This window comes from Acipenser ruthenus, chromosome 29, assembly GCF_902713425.1.
Source record: "Acipenser ruthenus chromosome 29, fAciRut3.2 maternal haplotype, whole genome shotgun sequence".
Lineage (NCBI taxonomy): Eukaryota > Metazoa > Chordata > Actinopteri > Acipenseriformes > Acipenseridae > Acipenser > Acipenser ruthenus.
The window spans coordinates 2,244,445-2,263,771 of NC_081217.1; the positions used below are offsets into that span (position 1 = coordinate 2,244,445).

General features: G+C 44.7%; 2 protein-coding genes across 3 annotated transcripts in view; both read right to left on the reverse strand.

The window, feature by feature from the left end:
* Positions 1–469: 469 nt before the first annotated feature.
* Positions 470–6,444, reverse strand: LOC117411296 (uncharacterized). Its single transcript, XM_034018624.3, has 3 exons — positions 5,576–6,444; positions 3,132–3,307; positions 470–1,642 (listed from the first exon to the last, which is right to left on the reverse strand). The coding sequence occupies exons 1-3, from the start codon at positions 6,218–6,220 to the stop codon at positions 1,426–1,428; spliced, it is 1,038 nt and encodes a 345-aa protein (XP_033874515.3). The 5' UTR covers positions 6,221–6,444; the 3' UTR covers positions 470–1,425.
* Positions 6,445–9,761: 3,317 nt separating this feature from the next.
* Positions 9,762–19,327, reverse strand: part of LOC131702105 (protein phosphatase 1 regulatory inhibitor subunit 16B-like) — a 32,111-nt gene continuing 22,545 nt past the window's right edge. Inside the window, exons 5-12 of one of the 2 annotated variants that reach the window (XM_059003983.1) lie at positions 18,339–18,484; positions 17,400–17,503; positions 16,501–16,625; positions 15,015–15,140; positions 14,477–14,552; positions 13,208–13,337; positions 12,572–12,725; positions 9,762–12,289 (exon numbers count right to left, since the gene is read on the reverse strand). In XM_059003983.1, the coding sequence (XP_058859966.1) occupies positions 11,849–12,289; positions 12,572–12,725; positions 13,208–13,337; positions 14,477–14,552; positions 15,015–15,140; positions 16,501–16,625; positions 17,400–17,503; positions 18,339–18,484 (1,302 nt within the window). In that variant the 3' untranslated portion in view covers positions 9,762–11,848. The remainder of the gene's footprint in view (positions 12,290–12,571; positions 12,726–13,207; positions 13,338–14,476; positions 14,553–15,014; positions 15,141–16,500; positions 16,626–17,399; positions 17,504–18,338; positions 18,485–19,327) is intronic. The other variant, XM_059003984.1, reaches the window with a different exon arrangement.

A 19,327-nucleotide genomic window follows, 5' to 3' on the forward strand; every position in this document is an offset into this window, starting at 1 on the left:
ACCCAACTGTATAAATGGGTAATTGTATGCAAAAATACTGTGATATCTGTATAATGTGAAATCTTGTAACAATTGTAAGTCGCCCTGGATAAGGGCGTCTGCTAAGAAATAAATAATAATAATAATAATAATAATGATGTGCCGTCTGCTGTTCAGTTTTGACATCCTTTCAGAACGGATGTGTTTCCACCTCGGCAGTTGTGTGATTTTGAAATCTCTTGCAGAGACGTGAGTCTGGCTCTGGTGCTGCTATTCTGCACATTCCAGAGACGGTATGTGAATCTGAGTAAAGCGGTGACCGGAATGGAATTCATTATGTACCCGGAACTATGATCCAATAGAAAAATAAAGCTTTTTCAAGTAACTTATTTTCATGTGAAAATTCAATTGAAATGTAGTATTTACTTCAGCGGATAATAAAATACAGTGCAACTAATAAACATGCTTCTATGAAAAAAAGACATTCAAATAAATTCACAGTTGTGACTTTCTTTTAATAATTATCATCTCTATTACTGTATATGGCTTTAGGACAACAAATACAGACTGAAAAACAAGATGTCTCCTTAGCAATTCAGGATGCTAGCCTTTAGCTTTTATATAAAAAAAAAAGCCTTTTCCATCTCTCATCTTAGCTTACTGGCAGGAGACATGGCTTCTGTGGGCTTTCCTGTCTTAGACAAATATTCCCAGAGGTTTTGGCGCTGGTATCGGATTCAGATTACTCCCCCACTGTTAAATAATTAAAGTGTTCTAACACCCCATTTAAAAGTCTGGGCTTGAGTGTGTTTCATTGCAGAGGCTGGGGTAGATTCATATGATTGTAAATGCTTCTTTCCTTTTGCAGTCTGTTCCAGATGGCTTTCAGCAAGCAACTGAGGTATGGCATCTTTCAGGTCTCTTTCCCCTGTGCAGAGTCAAGGACCGGATTCATCGGTTGCTGTGCAGGGGGAGAGCAGTAAGCGGTCCTATTGTAAACGCTGCAGGGTTGCTATTTGCTTGCTGTGTTTTAAATGTATTGTATTCCCCCACCTGTTGACCACAGCTCACTCCTGTCTGTAAACCGAGGATGCCATTGTATTTACTGATGAAGGACACCTGATGTACAGCAGTAAGGGACTGGGCAGCTGGGGGTAAAACACCTTTTGAAATGACATGGGTAACTTGTAATTCAAACTCCACTAATAAGTACTATTCAAAAGCAGTTATGATGGCAGATTCTCTTTAGCTTGGTGGTTAAGCCCTACCTTTTTAAAAATAATGAGAGCAGAAAAAGTCCAACTGAGAGTTTGTGGTGAGTTGCTTTTACAGGCTGGGCCAGGAACAAACTCCCAGCAGCACCACTTTAGCTTGAGCAGCTGTGATGACATCACGCTCAGAATGCAGTGCAGCAATAGCAGCTGTGGAGCCCAGGTGGGTATGTATTCAGGGGCTGGAGACGGGGGGCTTGAAAAGACCCACTTTTCGGAAGTAGCGCACAATGAAGGGCACCGAGACCAGCGTGATGCTGATGCGGACCGGGGCAAACAATTTGTGAACGGCGTAGGCCAGCACGAACGTACTGGTGCCGGCAGCAATCTTGGACTGGACCATGGCCTCGCTGAATCCCACCTTGAAGAGCAGAGCTGTCATGTCAATGCCACTGTGAAGAGAAGAGCAGGGATTGCATTGCAGTCCTTAATCACAGCTGAGCTAAATTCAACAAGCAGCCAGGGAGTGGCACAACCTAGAGTGTCTACTACCCTATTCGCACTGCAAAACTAACTTGTGATCAATGTGTGCTGAAACTGTGATTGCCAATGAGAATCACGTTTCAATATGCAATGAAGCGCATTATTGAGGCAGTGTGAACAGGGTGTAGATGGTAAAATCCTGTTTCTATCCCAGCAGGGGAACAGTTAACTAGTATTGAGAAAGCAACATGGGATTCATGACAAACCCAGATCTATGTTTTGACCTCGGTCACATGCTGCTTTTAGTATTTTTCCCCTCTATATGTTATGCATGACTAAGGGGACTCTGCAACAATGAGAATCACTGTTCTGACAAAGACGATTGAGGCAATGCGATGTTCCTTTCAACATCATGTGCGTCACGATGCACGAGTTTCACTGGCTACTGGCTTGAAGTCTCAGATTCTGTATTTCTGATAACCAGTACGATGAATGCCTTTGTATCTTTATTTCAATGTTATTTATATAGTATCTTTCTTTGTAAAGGTTCTTCAATGCATTCAAATGCATGCTTTCTGCTGAGTAAGAACGAATCACTTTGATCCAGATTCATTAGCTTAGAAATAAGATACTGCACCTGCCCGGTTGCTAAGCGACCGCCCCCTCCCCCCTCCAGTTCACCTTTGCCCTCTCACTCACATCTAATCTTCAGAAGCTCAGTTACTTGCCAGCCAGTTTATTTACTTTGTGAGCTGGTCAACCGAAAGTAGCGTGTCACCTTGACACAGCAGAAGAGCACTGATTAAAAGGCAAAGGTGTTAGAGTGGAAGACAAACACCACAGTTATACAAGTAAACAGGGCCTCACATTCCCAATGGCAGGCTGGCATTTCACCACTAAAGAAGATCGCTTTACCAGCGCACATCAAACATGTGCAAAACACAGCATGAGCAAGCACTGCTCTGACAGAGCAGCACATTAATAGTTAATGTGTTAAGCAAGTCAGTTACAGAACAGTTCCAGGTATGCAGGGTGGGGCTGAAACGATGCGCCCCAGCCAGCTGTGTGAAGCTAACCAGTACTAATCCGTACCCTTTTCTTTCTGTTACATCCAGTGACTCTGCATGCTGTACCCTGGAGCTGGCATGAGCTCAGCAGAGCCTGGGCACCTGCTGTTCATGCTGGGTATTGTGTAATATGCATATGAATGTATTACTGTATCATAGCATTAAAAAAGAACAGGAATAGATTTATATCTTAAGGAGCTAGTTCATTTAAAAAGAATTAATCAGTCACAATATGTTGGGAAATTACCAGCAAATCTAGCATATTTCTATTGACACAGGCACAACTTGCCGGCTATCTTGTGGACCAGCTGTAACCGTTCATAATGTTCCTAGATGCATGCGAGTCACTGTGCTGTTACTTCATGCTGTGTGTGTGATTTCAGCTGCTCACCTGGAAATGGCCAGGTAAACTATCCCCAGCGACATTAAGGAGATTCCGATGTGGAACGAGACTCCGACAGCTCCGTATTCCTTGAAGACCTTCTTCAGCTGCTGGGATTTGCTGGGTTTCCTGTTTTCCTCTCTTTCCTGTTCTGCGGCACCCACTCTGGAATCACTGCTCTCCGCCTGCTCCAGAGAGACAGGAGGCAAAGATTGTCAGGATTGCAGAGTGCTGCCTAATATTGAAGCAGGAACTGAACTTCATCACTATGGAAGCTAGCTCGTGTTTCACACTTCTACAATCAGTGCTGCCCACAGAAGCTGATATTTGAACTAAAAGGTCGGAGTCTTTTTAAAACTATTATTAGAACTGGGTCAGACAAAAAAGAGTTAAAGTGAAGACACAGGAAACAGGAAATGAGATTAGCGAAGCCTGGTTTAAAATTAGAATAAACCACATATGAACTCATCACCCGAGCTCCGACGCTGTGCTCCACCTCCAAGGATTACTCATCGCAACAAACCCAGTCTTACTAAACATTTACAACAAGGCAGGAGATTTTCCTTTTGTGCGACTGTCCGAACATCTGCTGCACTCAACAGCTGTATGTGTCACGTGTGAGAGAGAGGCTGTGCCAGATATAGAACGGGGGTATCAAGTATCTAAAGGGTATTGGGAGGGAGATGTGTCGTATTTAGTTCTGTTATCTTATTTAAAGTCATTTAAAAGTAGGAGTTATTTTCCCTTTTGACATGTTAAACAGAGCCTGATATTCATTACAGTTTTACATTTTGTAAAGAAGCCAAAAGCCAAGAATTAAAAATATCAAGTGCTTTTTACGGCTGTATTAACATAGGCTACAGATGGGCATTGATCACTGATAAACTTTAATAACAACACTTTTCCAGAAATGCAATTCAAATTGCTCCAGTTTTAAACAACGCCCCCCACCCCAGTCTCTTGGAAAGCTGCTACAGCACAGTGCTGTTGTGCAGATGGTCTTGCACATGCTGTCCAGACTTTAGAGAAGTCAGGTAAATGATTAACTATCGGTAACTGCTCAGGTTAACCAGGTGACTGGGGTCTTTTTCATCATCTACACAGTGCAAAGTGTGCAGATTTCCTTTCATATGTTCTGTAACTCATCAAAACAGAAGAGTCTTTAAATCATTGGGAGAACAGGACTTACATATTTAAATTATAACTAGCAAAAAGTGAGGTGGCTCAGCCTGTGCTAATGGTAAATACCACAGCAGAGCTGTGCTGTCTGCAGCATAAAGCAAGCATGTCTCAAATAGTTGGCCTTTAGTTGCAAGCACTTTCTAAGCTTGTGGTGATGATTACTGCATACAGCAGTGAAGGGTTTCATTGCATTTATTTATTTATTTTAGATATTGGGTTTGTTTTGGTTTTGTGATTACTGCATACAGCACGGTAGGGGTTGGCAAGAAAGAAAGACATAGGCTATAGAAATATTTCTAATAATCCAAAGGGCGGTTTCCTGTGTGACTATCTTTGACACGCCTGTGAAAGGCTGTTCTTATGTAATGATACCATTGTATACAAATATAAACAAAATACTGAGCCAGACCATAGAGACAGATTTGTTTGAGACAGAGCGATACAAAAAAACAAGCACCGTACATGATGCCAACTCGCCTTTTGCCAAGGCAGCAGTCATGAGCTACAGACCGCACTGTACTTGGTTCATTGTGCACAGTATGCGTGGCCTGGGAAAAGCCGTGCCAGACCGCGGCTATTGTTTTTAATTGCATGCACAAGCTCTGAGCAGGTTTCATAGATTCAGCACTGTCTCGTGCTGCGGTTTAACAACACATGGTCACGCTGGGCTGTTCCACCCACGACCAAGATCAGCGTACTTTATATTAGTCTACACGCATGCATCCTCTTACTATTAAATATCCTTGCTGCGCAACAAAATACTGAGTAGTGTGATTGGGTTGCTTGTAATAACGACGTCAGTGCATTATTCTTATTGTTGTTTTACAAAATTAATCTAAAAATATAATTAAAGTGGATAAGCTATTCAAAATAAAAAGTGTTATATATTTTATTTAACGCGGATTAATGTCTGACAAATCTACCATCAACAAGTTACATAAACGCGTACAAACTATAGGTTATCACAGGGGGCTCGTTGCGTTGTGAGACAACGTCACATACTAACCCCGAGCACTTTGAAACGCTAACAGGCATGATTAAACACTCTTCAATTATGCCAAAGAAAATAGTTTTTAGTTTTCCTTCTTTTTTAAAACATGATTCAATAACACTTGACTTTCTATACCCAAAATACAACACTATATAATATATTACAGATAAGAAAACACACACACACACACACACACACACACACACACACACACACACACACATTGAAACCACTTCAACATCACGATAACAATGTTGCATCCAAACTAGAAGAAACGTGCCTTGATTGATCTTGAACCTTGGTCGGCGGTTGTTTTTATCTCTTGTTGCCTGGCGGATGAAGTACAGAAACACGCCCGCATTTGGAGCCTCCCTGCCGCTGGAGTGAAAAGATAAAGGCGCCTGTTCTTGGAGCTCAGCGCCGACGACAGATCAGCGCCTCCGAACCGGTTACACCCCGCAGCTCCGGCAGGAGAAAGCGCCCAGAGAATCGGCAACCCCTTCGCTTTATTACCGTGGAACTGGCGGCTCGGCAGCCCCGCTGCGGACAAACTTTCTTCCCAAGGCAGAGGATTAATCCAGTTTGCATATTTGCGCTTGTAATCCTCGGAAGTCGGATCTGTTTTAAATAACATCGCCTTGCCTGCCCCTTCGGTATTCGGTAAAACAGTCCACGGTAATGGACTGCGAATACTTTTCGCGTTTGCAGCTTCCCAACCACCCTGCCGTGCATTAATCCCAGGGAAAGCTGTCTTTGCAGAATTATGCAATGGTCGGGTAGCAGCAGCATTGACCTGCTTTCTTGTTCTCGTCGTACTTGTTCCTGGATTTCCAAGAATGTTACACCCCAAAAAATTCACCGATGCACCAACAGTGCTCGCATGTTGTAGCTGCACCGGTAACCTAACCCCTCTTGATCGAAGCATGATCCAGCTCTCCGCTTTCTTTCTGCGAACTGTACCCGGGTCTGCTAATCGTTATGCTGTCTCCACGGCGTCTGTCTCTGTTGGCACGACAGCGGTGAGACAATAAGAAACCCTTCAACTTTTTCCCTGCTCTAGTTTACTTGCACTCTCGCTTGTTATGCTATCGACCCGCTCCGGCAAAGCACCGTGTGATTCATCTGTTTACAGAGCTAGCTTGACATTACAAGAAACCCGCTGGCCAATGGGATCGGAAGCCACGCCTCCTAGTTTACTTAGATAACAAACAAATTAGGGACCCAAACGGGCGGGTGACGTCAGGTATTTCATAACGTGGCGTGAGCTGCAGGACTGATACAGGTGGGTCAGGGTTATGAAGCATTGTAATGGTGTGTTTATATTAGATATTTGACCTCCTATATTTGAGACTCTTGCATTTTTAAAATAATAAAGCCATTTTCTTTGTCAGTATTTTACTGCTTCAAGCTTGTTCACGACAGTTTTGTGTAAACCTGACAGGATCCTTGTTTGAGTTCTAGCTGCATGAGTTGATTTAGTTATATCAGAGAACCCCGTGTTATATGAGAGATCCTGTAACACTTTGTATCTCAATAATCAATTCCTTTACACGCACATTATCATTTGCAGTTCTTTTAAACAAGTCATGCCTAACATATTGGAAACTCTTATCCGCGCATTCATTTGGTATTCACTACAGCGCTTCACAAGCTGCTTGCATTTTACTCGCTGTATTTCACAGAGAATTGTCTAGAAAACACCTAGAACTGACTGCTTCACTCTGTCTCCTATCTGTCTTTAAAAAACCCAGACACTCTTGACTGATAATCTGTAAGCTTAACACACACGATTCAATTGTTAACATGTGGGGATAAATAACTTGTAATAATGTTTAGCAGAATTGATATGGTGCTCATAAGTGTATCAGGGTGTGTTTGCATTACAGAAAATGAGGGATCTGTCAAGCATTAGGAGTTTAGTGCTGTCCACCGTGGTGTCTCTTAAACACTGACGCTCAGGTACACTGGAAAGCTGCTTCATGATTGATGCTAGCCTTTGCGCTATCCCAGTATGACACCTGTAACATGTCTCTTCTTCCCGTTGCTATAGCAACTGTTCTCTCTGCTTCCAAAGAGCAGTGAAACGCTTTTGAAAGGTGATAACGAGGCTTCACAGAAATAAGAAAGCTGAACAAAAAACGAGGCTTGTTTCTTTGAAATGTCTGTGAGCTTCTGTACATGCTGCTGACATGTGTACAATCTTACATATTTCCTGTTCTACACATCAAGACTACCCGCCTGCTAAATATCTCAAACACACAACGTTAGGGTGTTGAGCTCAGAGCTATACAAAGCAGGACTTCGATTTGCATGCTGGTGTTGAAGGGCCTGCTTTGTTCTTCCACATCTTACTGCAGAACATACAGAAGCAGCCCCACTAAAATAGATTATAATACATATTGTTTTATCCTCTAATCTGAACTGTACTTTCATTGTTACTGGTACTACTGTAATACATGACATGTTATCTAGTTCTGGCTTTGAGAAATAAGGGCAGAATGTAACCTTATCTAGTGGAACAGAAACTGATACTGGGGGGGGGGGGGGGGGGGGCAGGTTTTTCTAACCTTTTGGGGACACAGAGGTTAACATGTGAAAAAGCAACAATGTGGGGAAGGCCCCAGTATATTATCTGCTTAAGAATCAAACGAAAAGTCCAGAAGTCTTATTTCCTCTCTGCGTTCACCTGGTGGGGAGTTTCAATGGCTTTCTACAGACCTGTACCTCCTAAAACTTTCCACGCTGCTTTATAACATGCCTCTTCCAAGCAGGTTCTAGTGCATACTTGCTATCGGCTGTTGCTGTACACGTGCCAGACACAGAAATGAAAGGAGCAGGGAGGTGCATCTTGTACAGGACACACAAGTTTTAAGAAAACCAGGCAAGGTAAGTTCTTCTTCCCAGGGAGTCTGGGAACATAGCAGTGACCAGTGTTTTTTTTTTTTTTTAACACAATGCCAGTTTCCAGACAGTTGAGCTCTTCCCTGTGAAATCCCTGGGGCTGGGTGTTTGTCAGGCTGGGTTTCATTAGCATGTGCATTCATCCACAACCCCTAGAGCTCTGCAAGGCGGGGCTGCACTGAACACTGGCGTTCTTCCACACTGAGCTCTCTGACACACAGCCAGCTGGCTCCTGCTCTGCACAGACCCGCACCGCATTCATGCAGCCACAGCACATTGCAGACAGAAATATCAGTGGGAAAAAAAGCAACGTGCTCCGAACGAGCGTCTTCATTCCCGTCGGATACAACTCCAGTACGTTACAGTTTAAAGCCTTGGGGCCACGCAATGAAAGTGCCGTGCAGTGTATCCCCTGTATGTATTTTCTTTACATTCTCATAAAGCCCCCCTTTTATTAGCCTTCTGCTCATTTTTGATTAATTGGCTGCTGGCTGCACTATTCATGTGCTGCTTGGCCTTCACCACTGAACTCTAACTGCAGTTTCTTGAAAATCAATAAAAACCTGAGGTTAAAGACAGGGTTCTCTGTTTCATAGAGCACCCAGAAAGCAGAGCTCTGCACCCCCCTTGCCTAGTGCAGCTCAGATTGATGTGAAACAGCGTGCAGGCTTTTGAAAACGTCATTCTTCTGGCTTCTCATCCCAAGTGGGCTCTCTCATTGAGAATGGAGTGAATTATGTGAAGGGGCCAATGGCAAGGGCGTCCTATTGAAAGAGCCTGAATGAGCCTCCTTACAATAGAGTCTAGAGTCTGAGAGCAGTGTGGAAACCACCAACAGAGCAGAAACGAAGCAGGAAACCACTGCTGTTCTCATTGTGTCAGATACTAGAAACTGGCAACGCAGAAAGGAAAGTCTTTTAGTGAAAATACCATTGCTTATTTTCAATGGGGGGGGGGGGGGGGGGGGGGGGAGGTTTATACTGTTATAGCTCAGTACAGCCAGCCCTGGTTTTCATGGATAACATCCTGTGGGTTACAGTACCTAATCCAAACTCTGAAAGGACATCCCTTATTACCAAGAGGACTGACTCTTGCAAGAGGACTGACTCTTGCAAGAGGACTGACTCTTGCAAGAGAACGGTTGGTTTTCCTAAAGTAGCACTGGCTTTCTAAAAGGACATTCACCTTGCTGATGTCACAGAGGCACACACGAGGGTCACACGAACAGCACAGTTACATCTTCCTATTGTCATTATTCTTTTTTAATCAGTAAGCACACATAACTAAAATAACAACTAGAATAGTCAATACAGTGCTTTACTTTGCATTGTTCCATAGGAACATATTTTAAAACTTGCAATAGAAATACCTCATTAAGCCAGCAGAGGGCATGATACACACTTTATAGTGCCTGAATTCATACAGTACAATTTAGAGTCTAAAGGCTGCTCTCTGCTGGCTTATTGTTTGTCAGTCTGACAGCCTGTGCAATTGTAGATTCGAAGTCTTAAATATTCAACTTTCAACACAAACGCTCGCAATAAAAGGCAAAAACAAACACCAGCATCTGAACAAAATATACAATTTATTTAAAACCTGTTGATACAACCATCAATATTTTGCCAGTACTTACAAAATCAGTAGTTTGTCTCTTTTTTTTTCATTAGAGAATACCATCTCCTCTCTGTCACTTTAATCAGCCTCATATACCAGAGTGCACAAGAACCAGGATAGACTCTGCAAGTGGCAACCCTCACACTACCTTCACATCAGTGTTAAAAAGCACATGGTATGAAATCTGGGTAGAAACACATTGCACTGATCACTGTAAAATAATTACCTGCTATGGCACTGTCATCAATGAACCTACCAGTATTTTTATTACACTACTCAGTTGCAATACAGCTGTTCCTCCTCTTGGTCCTGCTTGGTTAAGATGCCCTGGAATGCCTCTCCTAATTTCAGCGTTCTCTTTAGAACTGATAGAATGTTCTGGAATGGAACGTGGATTCCTTGAAATAAAGAGGCTAGCCGATATGTCTGTGGTTTATGAAACACAAACTGAACCAACAAGAGGCTCAAACACAGCCTCTAACTTACTTGCTCCACGTTTTGATAACGCCGTTTAAAACATGTAATTTGCTTTTAACCCTCCGTTTAAAGGACGTACTGCCCCCTGACTGCTTTGAAGTGGCACGCTGCGGGCTCAGGCTTCCTCCACTGTGTGCGAGTACAGTTTGTTTAAATGTCACACAGCGACACAGATGTTGTTCCTGCTTATCCCTGCGGCTGTCCCTTTTGATCTGTGCCCAGGGTTTGTCTGCAGTTCCAACAGAACCCCAACACTCTCATAGCATGAGAAATGAAAGGGTCGTCCTTGCTCCCCTATGGTCAGTAACTTTTGCTACTGAAGGTGTGCAGTCAGTTGTCCATGGTCACGGAGGACACATTGTCCATGCATGATGATGGGCGTCCCTCAGCTGCAACTGCAGGGGGTAGCTGACCAGTTCTGTAGATAACATTGGGTCCATATAACGCTGCACCTCTTACACATCTCTAAAAGTATTGATGAAGAGAAGCATTGTCATTTCATAAGAGCTTACTGGCTTAGCCTAGCGTATGCAGGAGTAAATATAGTTCTGTGCAGTGCGGTATCTATTTACAGTAGTACAGCACGCTAACACTGATCCCTGTGCTTCAGCGCTAGGAGGGGGCTTTCAGCACAACTGCACTACTGACCTTACACTGTCTGTAACACTAGAGACATATACATATACATAGATATATATAGATATAGATAGATAGATATATTTACAAAATATTTAATTTAATAATACAAATATAGATCGAAAATATTATCAGTTGTGGTAAACTACAGATAATTTAAGCATTTACATTAAAAAATAATAACATATTTACAGCTTTGCACAGTATGATTTACAATTTATACACGTGGCTCAGCGGTTAGAGTGCCAGCTCATGTTCTCTGCCAGTGTCTGAGTGTCTTTACTCCCCACCTACCTGCTGTTGTCATGGCAGCAAGCACCAATAGCATGGCCTGTATGGTTGAAAGAGAGAAAAGACCAGGCTTCAAAATGTAACATTTCCAGTCCATTGCTGTGTCCAGTCACATGAGAATCATTTTTTTCTTAATACATCATTTCTGAAGCACAGACAATAAATGTGTATTTGTCTTCCAGCTGGGATTCAGATCAGGTAAAGCTTGGTCTTAGCTCTGCGTCTCTAAATCCTTTGGTTTCTCAGACACGCTGCTCTATGAATAATTGAATTCATTGGCACGTTTTCTGCTTTGAAACCTCACCGAAGCTGAGAATGAAGTAATGGAATCCCTGTATTCTACATATCAACCCCAGTGACAGACAGCAGGTTTCTCTCTTGCGGTGGTCACTAGGTGAAGGGGAGTCTTCGTTCACTTTGGAGGACTCACAGCTACAGTGCTCTACAGTGGTATCCTCATTGTTCTTACCTCAGCTCCCATCAACTACCCATCCTCAAACCTGCAGTGTTCTTTAAGGAGAATGACCAGACAATCACCTGCAGTGTGACTTGCTTCAGACCCTGTACAGAATCTCTGCTTGCCCCGCCCCCTTGTGTGACATCACTTGGAATCCCCTAACCCACAAGCTAACCGCTATGAAATGGTACAGCAGCCCTGCGCCTTCTCGTTGATCTCCTCCACTGGCTGCTTCAGCCTCAGAAGGGGCGGGTCCCCGCTGGTTACTGTGTAATAAACCGAGCTCCCGTTGGAGGAGACCAGGGGCAGGCGTGTCTCAGCCGGGCCGGTCCCGTTGGCGAGGTGACCGTTGAGCAACGGGTGACTGAGCAGCTTGGTGGCGGCTCTCTGTCTCTTCAGCTCCGCCAGGGTCTGGTGGCCCCGCTCGCTGTAGGCAGCCCAGGGGTCTGTGAGGGAGCTGGGGGTCTCTGGGGTCGAGGGGCTCCTCGGGGCATCTCCATTGCAAGGGGGGGTTGTGGCTGTGCTGGATAAGGAGATCTTCCCGTTCTGAGTGCTGCCAGCGGGTTTCTGCTCCTTGGCTGGCTTGGAGCTCCTGGACTTCTCTGGTGTTGCTTTCTGCTTGAGGGAATACATGGAAATTTGTTTAATTATACAGGTGATTCTTCCACAATTTGAGTAAGAAATCAGAATAAAACTTTTTATTTCACATTTCTGGACTATTATTCTTTTCTTCTCTCAAACTGATTGAAATCTGCTGGTGGGCAGACAAAGGGAGGACTGCATGGTCAGTGCCGTGCTCCAAAACAAGTCAAGCCCGCTGTGTACACAATGCTCATACCCAGCACAATGGACAGCAAGCGCCCTGCCTCTGCAGCCCCCCCCCCCCGCCCCCCGCCTTACCGGAACAGTGTTCTCCTGATTGGACTCTCTCTCCCGCTCGTCCCCCTCCCTCTCCTCCGGCTTCTTCCCCCCCAGCCACACGATGGCCTCGGTCTCATACTCCTTTCTGTAGCGATTGTTGCGATCGGAGACACTGGCCCTGCGCACCACCTTCCTGCAGAGACACACACACACTCACGCTGTGACCCAGCTCCAGCAATCCACTTCCCTTCCTGTGTCAAGGGTTTGCAACACTGGCTTAATCCTAATCCTTCATTAAAATCAGAATCCATGCTGCTCACTGCTACACAGTCTAACATATAATACATATTCCTTAAGTTTTATTTCCCCATTAATCAATGATCAAAAGGCTGTAACATTTATATAATGAAACTTGTAATAAATGACTTGGTATGTTATTGCTTGGGCTTTGTGAGAGACAATACCAAGCAGACAGACTTTTTGACTAAGACCGTCATCAGAATTCTTAATAATAATAATAATAATAATAATAATCTATTACAGGCGGAGAGATTGCTTTGAGAAAAGGACGTTTCAAACAGTGAAATGGAGAGAAAGCTCAGCACTCCTGTTGTGTTCCAGTTGTGTTGTGATAGAATCAGGACTGGTCTCTGAGCACTAGGTGGCAGCACTCACCCCCGGCTGCCCGTACTGGAGGTCCTCCTACACAGGGAAGTCTTGTGTGTGAGCTGGGACTTCATGATGATGTCATGCTTGTGCTTGAGATCCAGCAGCATGGCTTTGAACTCCTCGTCCTCACACAGGTCTGAGAAACACAACACAGCAGAGCCAGCCGGTCACTCTCACTGAGGCTTCACTCCGCGGTTACACTGTCTATTAACTGATCACTGAAACATTTTAATAAGTAGCTTTCCCATTGATATCACCGCGGCACGATGATGGGACCCATTCATAACCCTTCTTTAACCCTTTCAGTCCTGTCTGATCTCAGCGCCGTCGAATCCCGTTGGAACCTCACAGGACTCCTAGGTCCCAGTCTGAGGTCGGGTAGAAATATACATCAAATATATTGCTGTCCTGTTCTCATATACAGTATAAGCAATAAAGGAGCTTTGAATTATAGAACTTCATTTCAACAAAAATAATTCAGGGCTGAAAGGGTTCAGAATGTATAAAGAATGTTTTTATGAATACATTTTGCTATTCATGAAACTGTTCTAGGCTACACTTTATATAACCCTGTCGTTTGTTATTTTACTTCACATTTACAGTGGCTTTCATTTCGAGACATGGACACCAGCTTCTGATGCAGGGGAGATATTACCTGTGCATTACTGCTTGCTACATATCAGCAAGCAGTTTAGGAAAGTTTCTACAGTTTGGAATGTGTTATAAAGATTTGTAATAATCTGTCTGCAGATCATCAGTCTAATAGACGGATTAGCAGCCTGCTGGGATACACAGACAGTACAGTGCTGAAAGCTAGTTTGACAGATGGGCAGGAGAGCAGACACTAAGACAACAAGACGACAACCAGACCAATTAACAAGCAGCCAGCCAGACAGACAGACAGACACTACGTCATGTTGAAGGCAGTCGAGTAGTGTAGCAACAGACCAATGTGTTGGCAAGGCAGGATAATTACCAGCTGTGTGATCATCACAGCTATTGTTATGAAGGCCTGGCAGGGTTTAGAGCAGGCTTCTGTTTCTGGCAGCTTCTAATGAGCTTCCCTGCTATAAGCAGGGTGCTGATGGCCCTCATGAGCCCATTGCTGTAAAGGGGTTAGGGGATTACAGTAAGGGTTAGGATGCCTCCGTCTCATGAATCCTGGAAACAAGGATATTACTGCATTGGTACAAATGAGTGCCTGTTGTTTTTGAAATTAAGACTCGTATATGGAGGTTGTGTGGGTGAGTGAAAGGGGTTTGGGCTTGAACTCACCGATAGGAGTCTCATGCAGGTAGGTTTTGGCATTCAGACTGGCTCCATGGGAAACCAGCAACTCAGCCACCTGTATCTGGAAACACACACAACAAAACAATCACACCTCTGCACAGGGGTTTCAGAGTTTCAATGAAGGAATCTACTGGAGAGCTCTGAATGTCTGTCTGTCTGTCTGTCTGCCATTGGGTTCCAAATTTACAAATGTTTATTTATTTATTTTTGGCAAAGTTTTACTTTTTAAAGGGGCTAACAGTAAACGTCCTTTCTATCTAAATAGTCTGTTCCAGGAGTTTCATTTCTTCCTTAAGAAATGTCGGTGGCACTACATGTTTTAAATAACCAACAGTGAGAAGTACTAGTGGAAGGAAAGCTTTTGCAGGTAAAGGCTGAACGCAGTGTGTAAGAGACTGCAAGCTGATGTGTGTAAATCCACAGCCTCTGCAGTGTGGGCAGACCCAGCCCCAACACGGCTCACTGGTACTCCCGGAGGGATGGATCTGACCAGGGTGTTTGAGAAGGAGTGTGAGGGACTGACCTGCCCCCAGCAGGCTGCAGCATGGAGTGGCAGCCACCCGTCGATGTCTCTGATATCCACCCGGGCTCCCTGCTCCAAGAGGAGTTCTGCGGCCTGGATGTAGCCATTTGCTGCAGCGATGTGGAGCTGGAAAGAGGGAGAGGAGATTAGGACACAACGCTCATTCGCTGCAGCGATGTGGAGCTGGAAAGAGGGAGAGGAGATTAGGACACAACGCTCATTCGCTGCAGCGATGTGGAGCTGGAAAGAGGGAGAGGAGATTAGGACACAACGCTCATTCGCTGCAGCGATGTGGAGCTGGAAAGAGGGAGAGGAGATTAGGACACAACGCTCATTCGCTGCAGCGATGTGGAGCTGGATAGAGGGAGAGGAGATTAGGACACAACGCTCATTCGCTGCAGCGATGTGGAGCTGGAAAGAGGGAGAGGAGATTAGGACACAATGCTCTCCTCATACAGCTTGATGACAGCATGCGAGATCCAGTCCCTTTCAGGATCTCGAGCTTGCGCCAGTACTGCTGGTAAAAAAAGTTTATAGAGCTCCTTGGAGCTCCCTTGACAGCCTGCTAAACCCTTGGGAAAGCACACGATGTCAGGTTCAAATTACATTTGAAAAAAGCCCTCAACCTTCAACCCTGAACTGCGTGTTAGAAACGGGTTCTCTTAAAGGAAATGGGGTCAGGATCACATGATAAATGAGATCAGGATCTCGGCATTTCAAACTGTTACGTTGAGATCCTCAGATGAACTACCTTGTCATCTTGACATAACCGATGCTTTATTTTTATTTGTTTCCCCTTGTCCTCAATGCACCACGGCAGATAGATTAGGAAGATGAATGGCACCTGATACTATCTCTGATAAATCCAGCTGTGTTCCTGCATACATGTGCACCAAATAACCAGGGGAGGGCAGCATTGAGTTAAGCATCTGCTCAAATACCCACAGCACACCCTGCTGATGATAGAACATATGATATTGAGGCTGTTGAAGCAGGACTGAGGAACGGGCTGGTAGAAGAGATAAGCCACTTTTAGGAAATCCAGCCTTCCAGTTCTCTGCTACAATATCTCACCCACACTATAAACAGTGGACTGTGTGTGCAGGTGGACTCTTATCAAATAAGGTATTTCATCTGGTGCTGTTTGGACTACAGATGTGAATGCAGGATACAGGGAATGCTCACAAACCCATCACTGTGATAGATTGATTTCTTAGCTGTGATTTATTACAGAGGCAGGAAGCCTACGGTAATATATACAGCCTATCATTAAGTGTCTAGTAACCCATTTTTCTCTTCTTCTGCAGAACGACGCTATCGGCCCGGGAGGCATCCCAGGAAATGCTGCTTTGCGATGCTGGAATATTAAGCAGTGAATGCGCAATACAACCAGACTTCACTGTCCTGTATATCCAGCGTGTAACCCTAACCGTTCCTTTACTCAGAGGATAGTCCCTGCAGCGCCTCCTCTTCGCTCCTCACTCACCAGTGTGGCCCCCTGCTCGTCTGTTTTGCCCAGGTCCTGACGGCTCTGCAGCAGCTCCTGGATGTCTGAGATCATGCGCTTCTCCACCGCCACTCGCATCTCGTTGATCATTTCCTGGGTGATCCCTGAAAACAAGAGATGTGTTGGATCAGGGAGGGGGCTTCGTGCCGTGGGGGGCTAATGCACTGGTGTTCTTTCACCTCTTGAGCCCTGGGTTAGGTTACAAGAGAAATGAGTTTGGGGGTCTCAACCGCCACACAGTTTGTTGCCTCGGGGCACATTTCCAGGTAAACTCAAAAAGAGATGGGCTTTGAGACTGAACCTGGAACTGAACTGATCCCCTTGGCCATGCTTGTGGAGTAACGTAGGGAAGCTCACACTGCACTACCCAGGGCTAGACCACTTTCTTTTTATTTTCATTTACTTGTGAGGACTTTGGATCACCTCTTATAAAAGTGTCCAACAGTAAAAGCAAAGTGTAATAAAGCACAGTGAAAGCATAGCAAAGTGTAATAAAGCACAGTGAAAGCATAGCAAAGTGTAATAAAGCACATTGAAAGCATAGCAAAGTGTAATAAAGCACAGTGAAAGCATAGCAAAGTGTAATAAAGCACAGTGAAAGCACAGCAAAGTGTAATAAAGCACAGTGAAAGCATGGTAAGTATAATAACAAACATGGTAAACCAGACATTATAACAGGGATTATTTCTTTGTTCTTTTCAGAAAAGAGTTAAACTTATTCAGAGATCAGACATTGCTCTCCAGCATGCAGACCCTTAATCTTAATAGCATTAACGCAGAATTAAATTCCCTTGAGCCGCTGTGCAGCACCTGCTGCCCAGACGAGCGCTGAGCCTCCTGGCCGCCTCCCCCACCTCCCCCTCGCCCCGCCCCCTTACCTCGATTGGCCATGGCCATCTCGATGATATCAAGGGTGGGGTCATCCTCACACAGGTCGTAGGGCATGTTGCCATCCGAGTTCACCGCCAACAGGTCAGCGCCCCTGTGAGCAGAGAGGCACCGTGACACACATTTCAACCCAGAATAAGCAGTCGCTACAGCACAGCATTCACTTTGAGTTCTGCTTATTTCATCAGGAAGATCTGCACTATAAATAGATAACTCAGCAAACTGACAACCGGTAAAGTAATCTAAAATACTGATACGTATAACTATGCCCATTTGAACTTAGTTTTCAGTACAAATAAATATTTGAGGACCCTTGTCATGTATTTAATACAGCCTGCAATGATTATATGCAGACACTGTTTCAATACAGAATGCAAACAGCACACGCAGGAAGGGGTATTACTCAGTCAAGCTGAACACTGATCTCTGACACAGAGATTTTTATTATGTACTCCAAGAGCTCAGTAATTGGAAAATTAATTGGAGAGCTTAATTAGTATGGCAGCTGTATTCAGATAAGGAGCGCATATCTCTAGTGTCAAAACAGAACAGCATCTTTTGCATTCTAACTGTTCTGATGTTTTAAAAGGTATTCTTCTTTCCACTTGCTGCACAAAAACCCTTTTCTTTCCACACTCTGAGACTAAGACATCAAGCCGCAGAACTGGGACATCATACAGTTTGTGACGGGTCAGCCGGCAATCGAATAATGAGCTAGCCTTGCATCTGACTATTAGTGTTTCCATTGAGACTTTTCAGTAAGGGTTCAGCAACGGCAAGCGGCTGAACCTGTTAAATATCCCACTAATGAACTGAAAGATCACAGTGCTGTTTTTTTAGAATGTCATGGGACGTTTGCTTTGCTTTAACAGTGGATGATGCAGTGCCCCTATGGGCTTTGTGCTGCGGGTGCAGACGGAGGGACTCACTGCTGGATGAGGACCTTGACCAGGCTGGCGTGGCCGCACGTGGCCGCGGCGTGGAGGGGGGTCCACAGCTCGTTGTCCCGCGCGTTGACGTTGGCCCCGCGGTTCAGGAGGATCTTGGCGATCTCTTCGTAGTTATCTATGCAGCACTGAGGAGAGAGGCACACAAGCACACACCAGAGTCAGGCTGCTTTCATTTAACTAGGAAAGAGTACACTGTGAAAAGATGCATTTTACGAGAAGTATTTCGATAAGAAAAAAGCCCAGGAATTACAGGCAGTACCAGCTTTCCTGCTGAAACCCTGACAGTAACTGGAAGGGGAACTTCTCAATTTCCACATGCAGTTGATGTTGGGGGAGCAGCAAGCTCTTTAATTTCTGCACTGATAGCTGAATTACTTAGGGAATAACAGAAGGCAGTAAAATCAACAAACATTTTCATTTTTAAAGCACGCACACAACACTGGTAATACTGATTATCGCCTCTGCAGACACTTCCAGCTACCCATTACCTAAGAACTGAAGAGTGAGGATGGCTGGTTTGTTAGTATTTGCACGCTCTGCTTGTGCCCCAGGACCTCAGACCGAACACAAAGCTGCTTCTTCATTCCAGGACCTTGTTATCTGCCACCCAGCTGGGCGTATCCTCCACGCTTCCCGAGCCCTCATCTCAATTACGATAAAGAGCTTTGAGACACACAACATCAAATATTTAGTGTTTAGGGCAGGGAAGGGTCAGACTCGACGGGCGCCCTGGGGACTTGCGATGCATCACATGACGAAGTTCACATGACGCATTAGAAACTCCCCCCTCCTCCCTCCAAACTGTATTCCGCACAGGAGACTCAGTCTTCACCTCATGCTCTTCCTGCCTCATTAGCACGCTTGCCACTTTGCATTTTAGCTGATCATTGTTACCAGAATTTGCATTCAGCAACTAGAAAGGCAGCTGAAACTGGAAGTAAACGTGGAAGAATCTTAAAAAAGGAAAG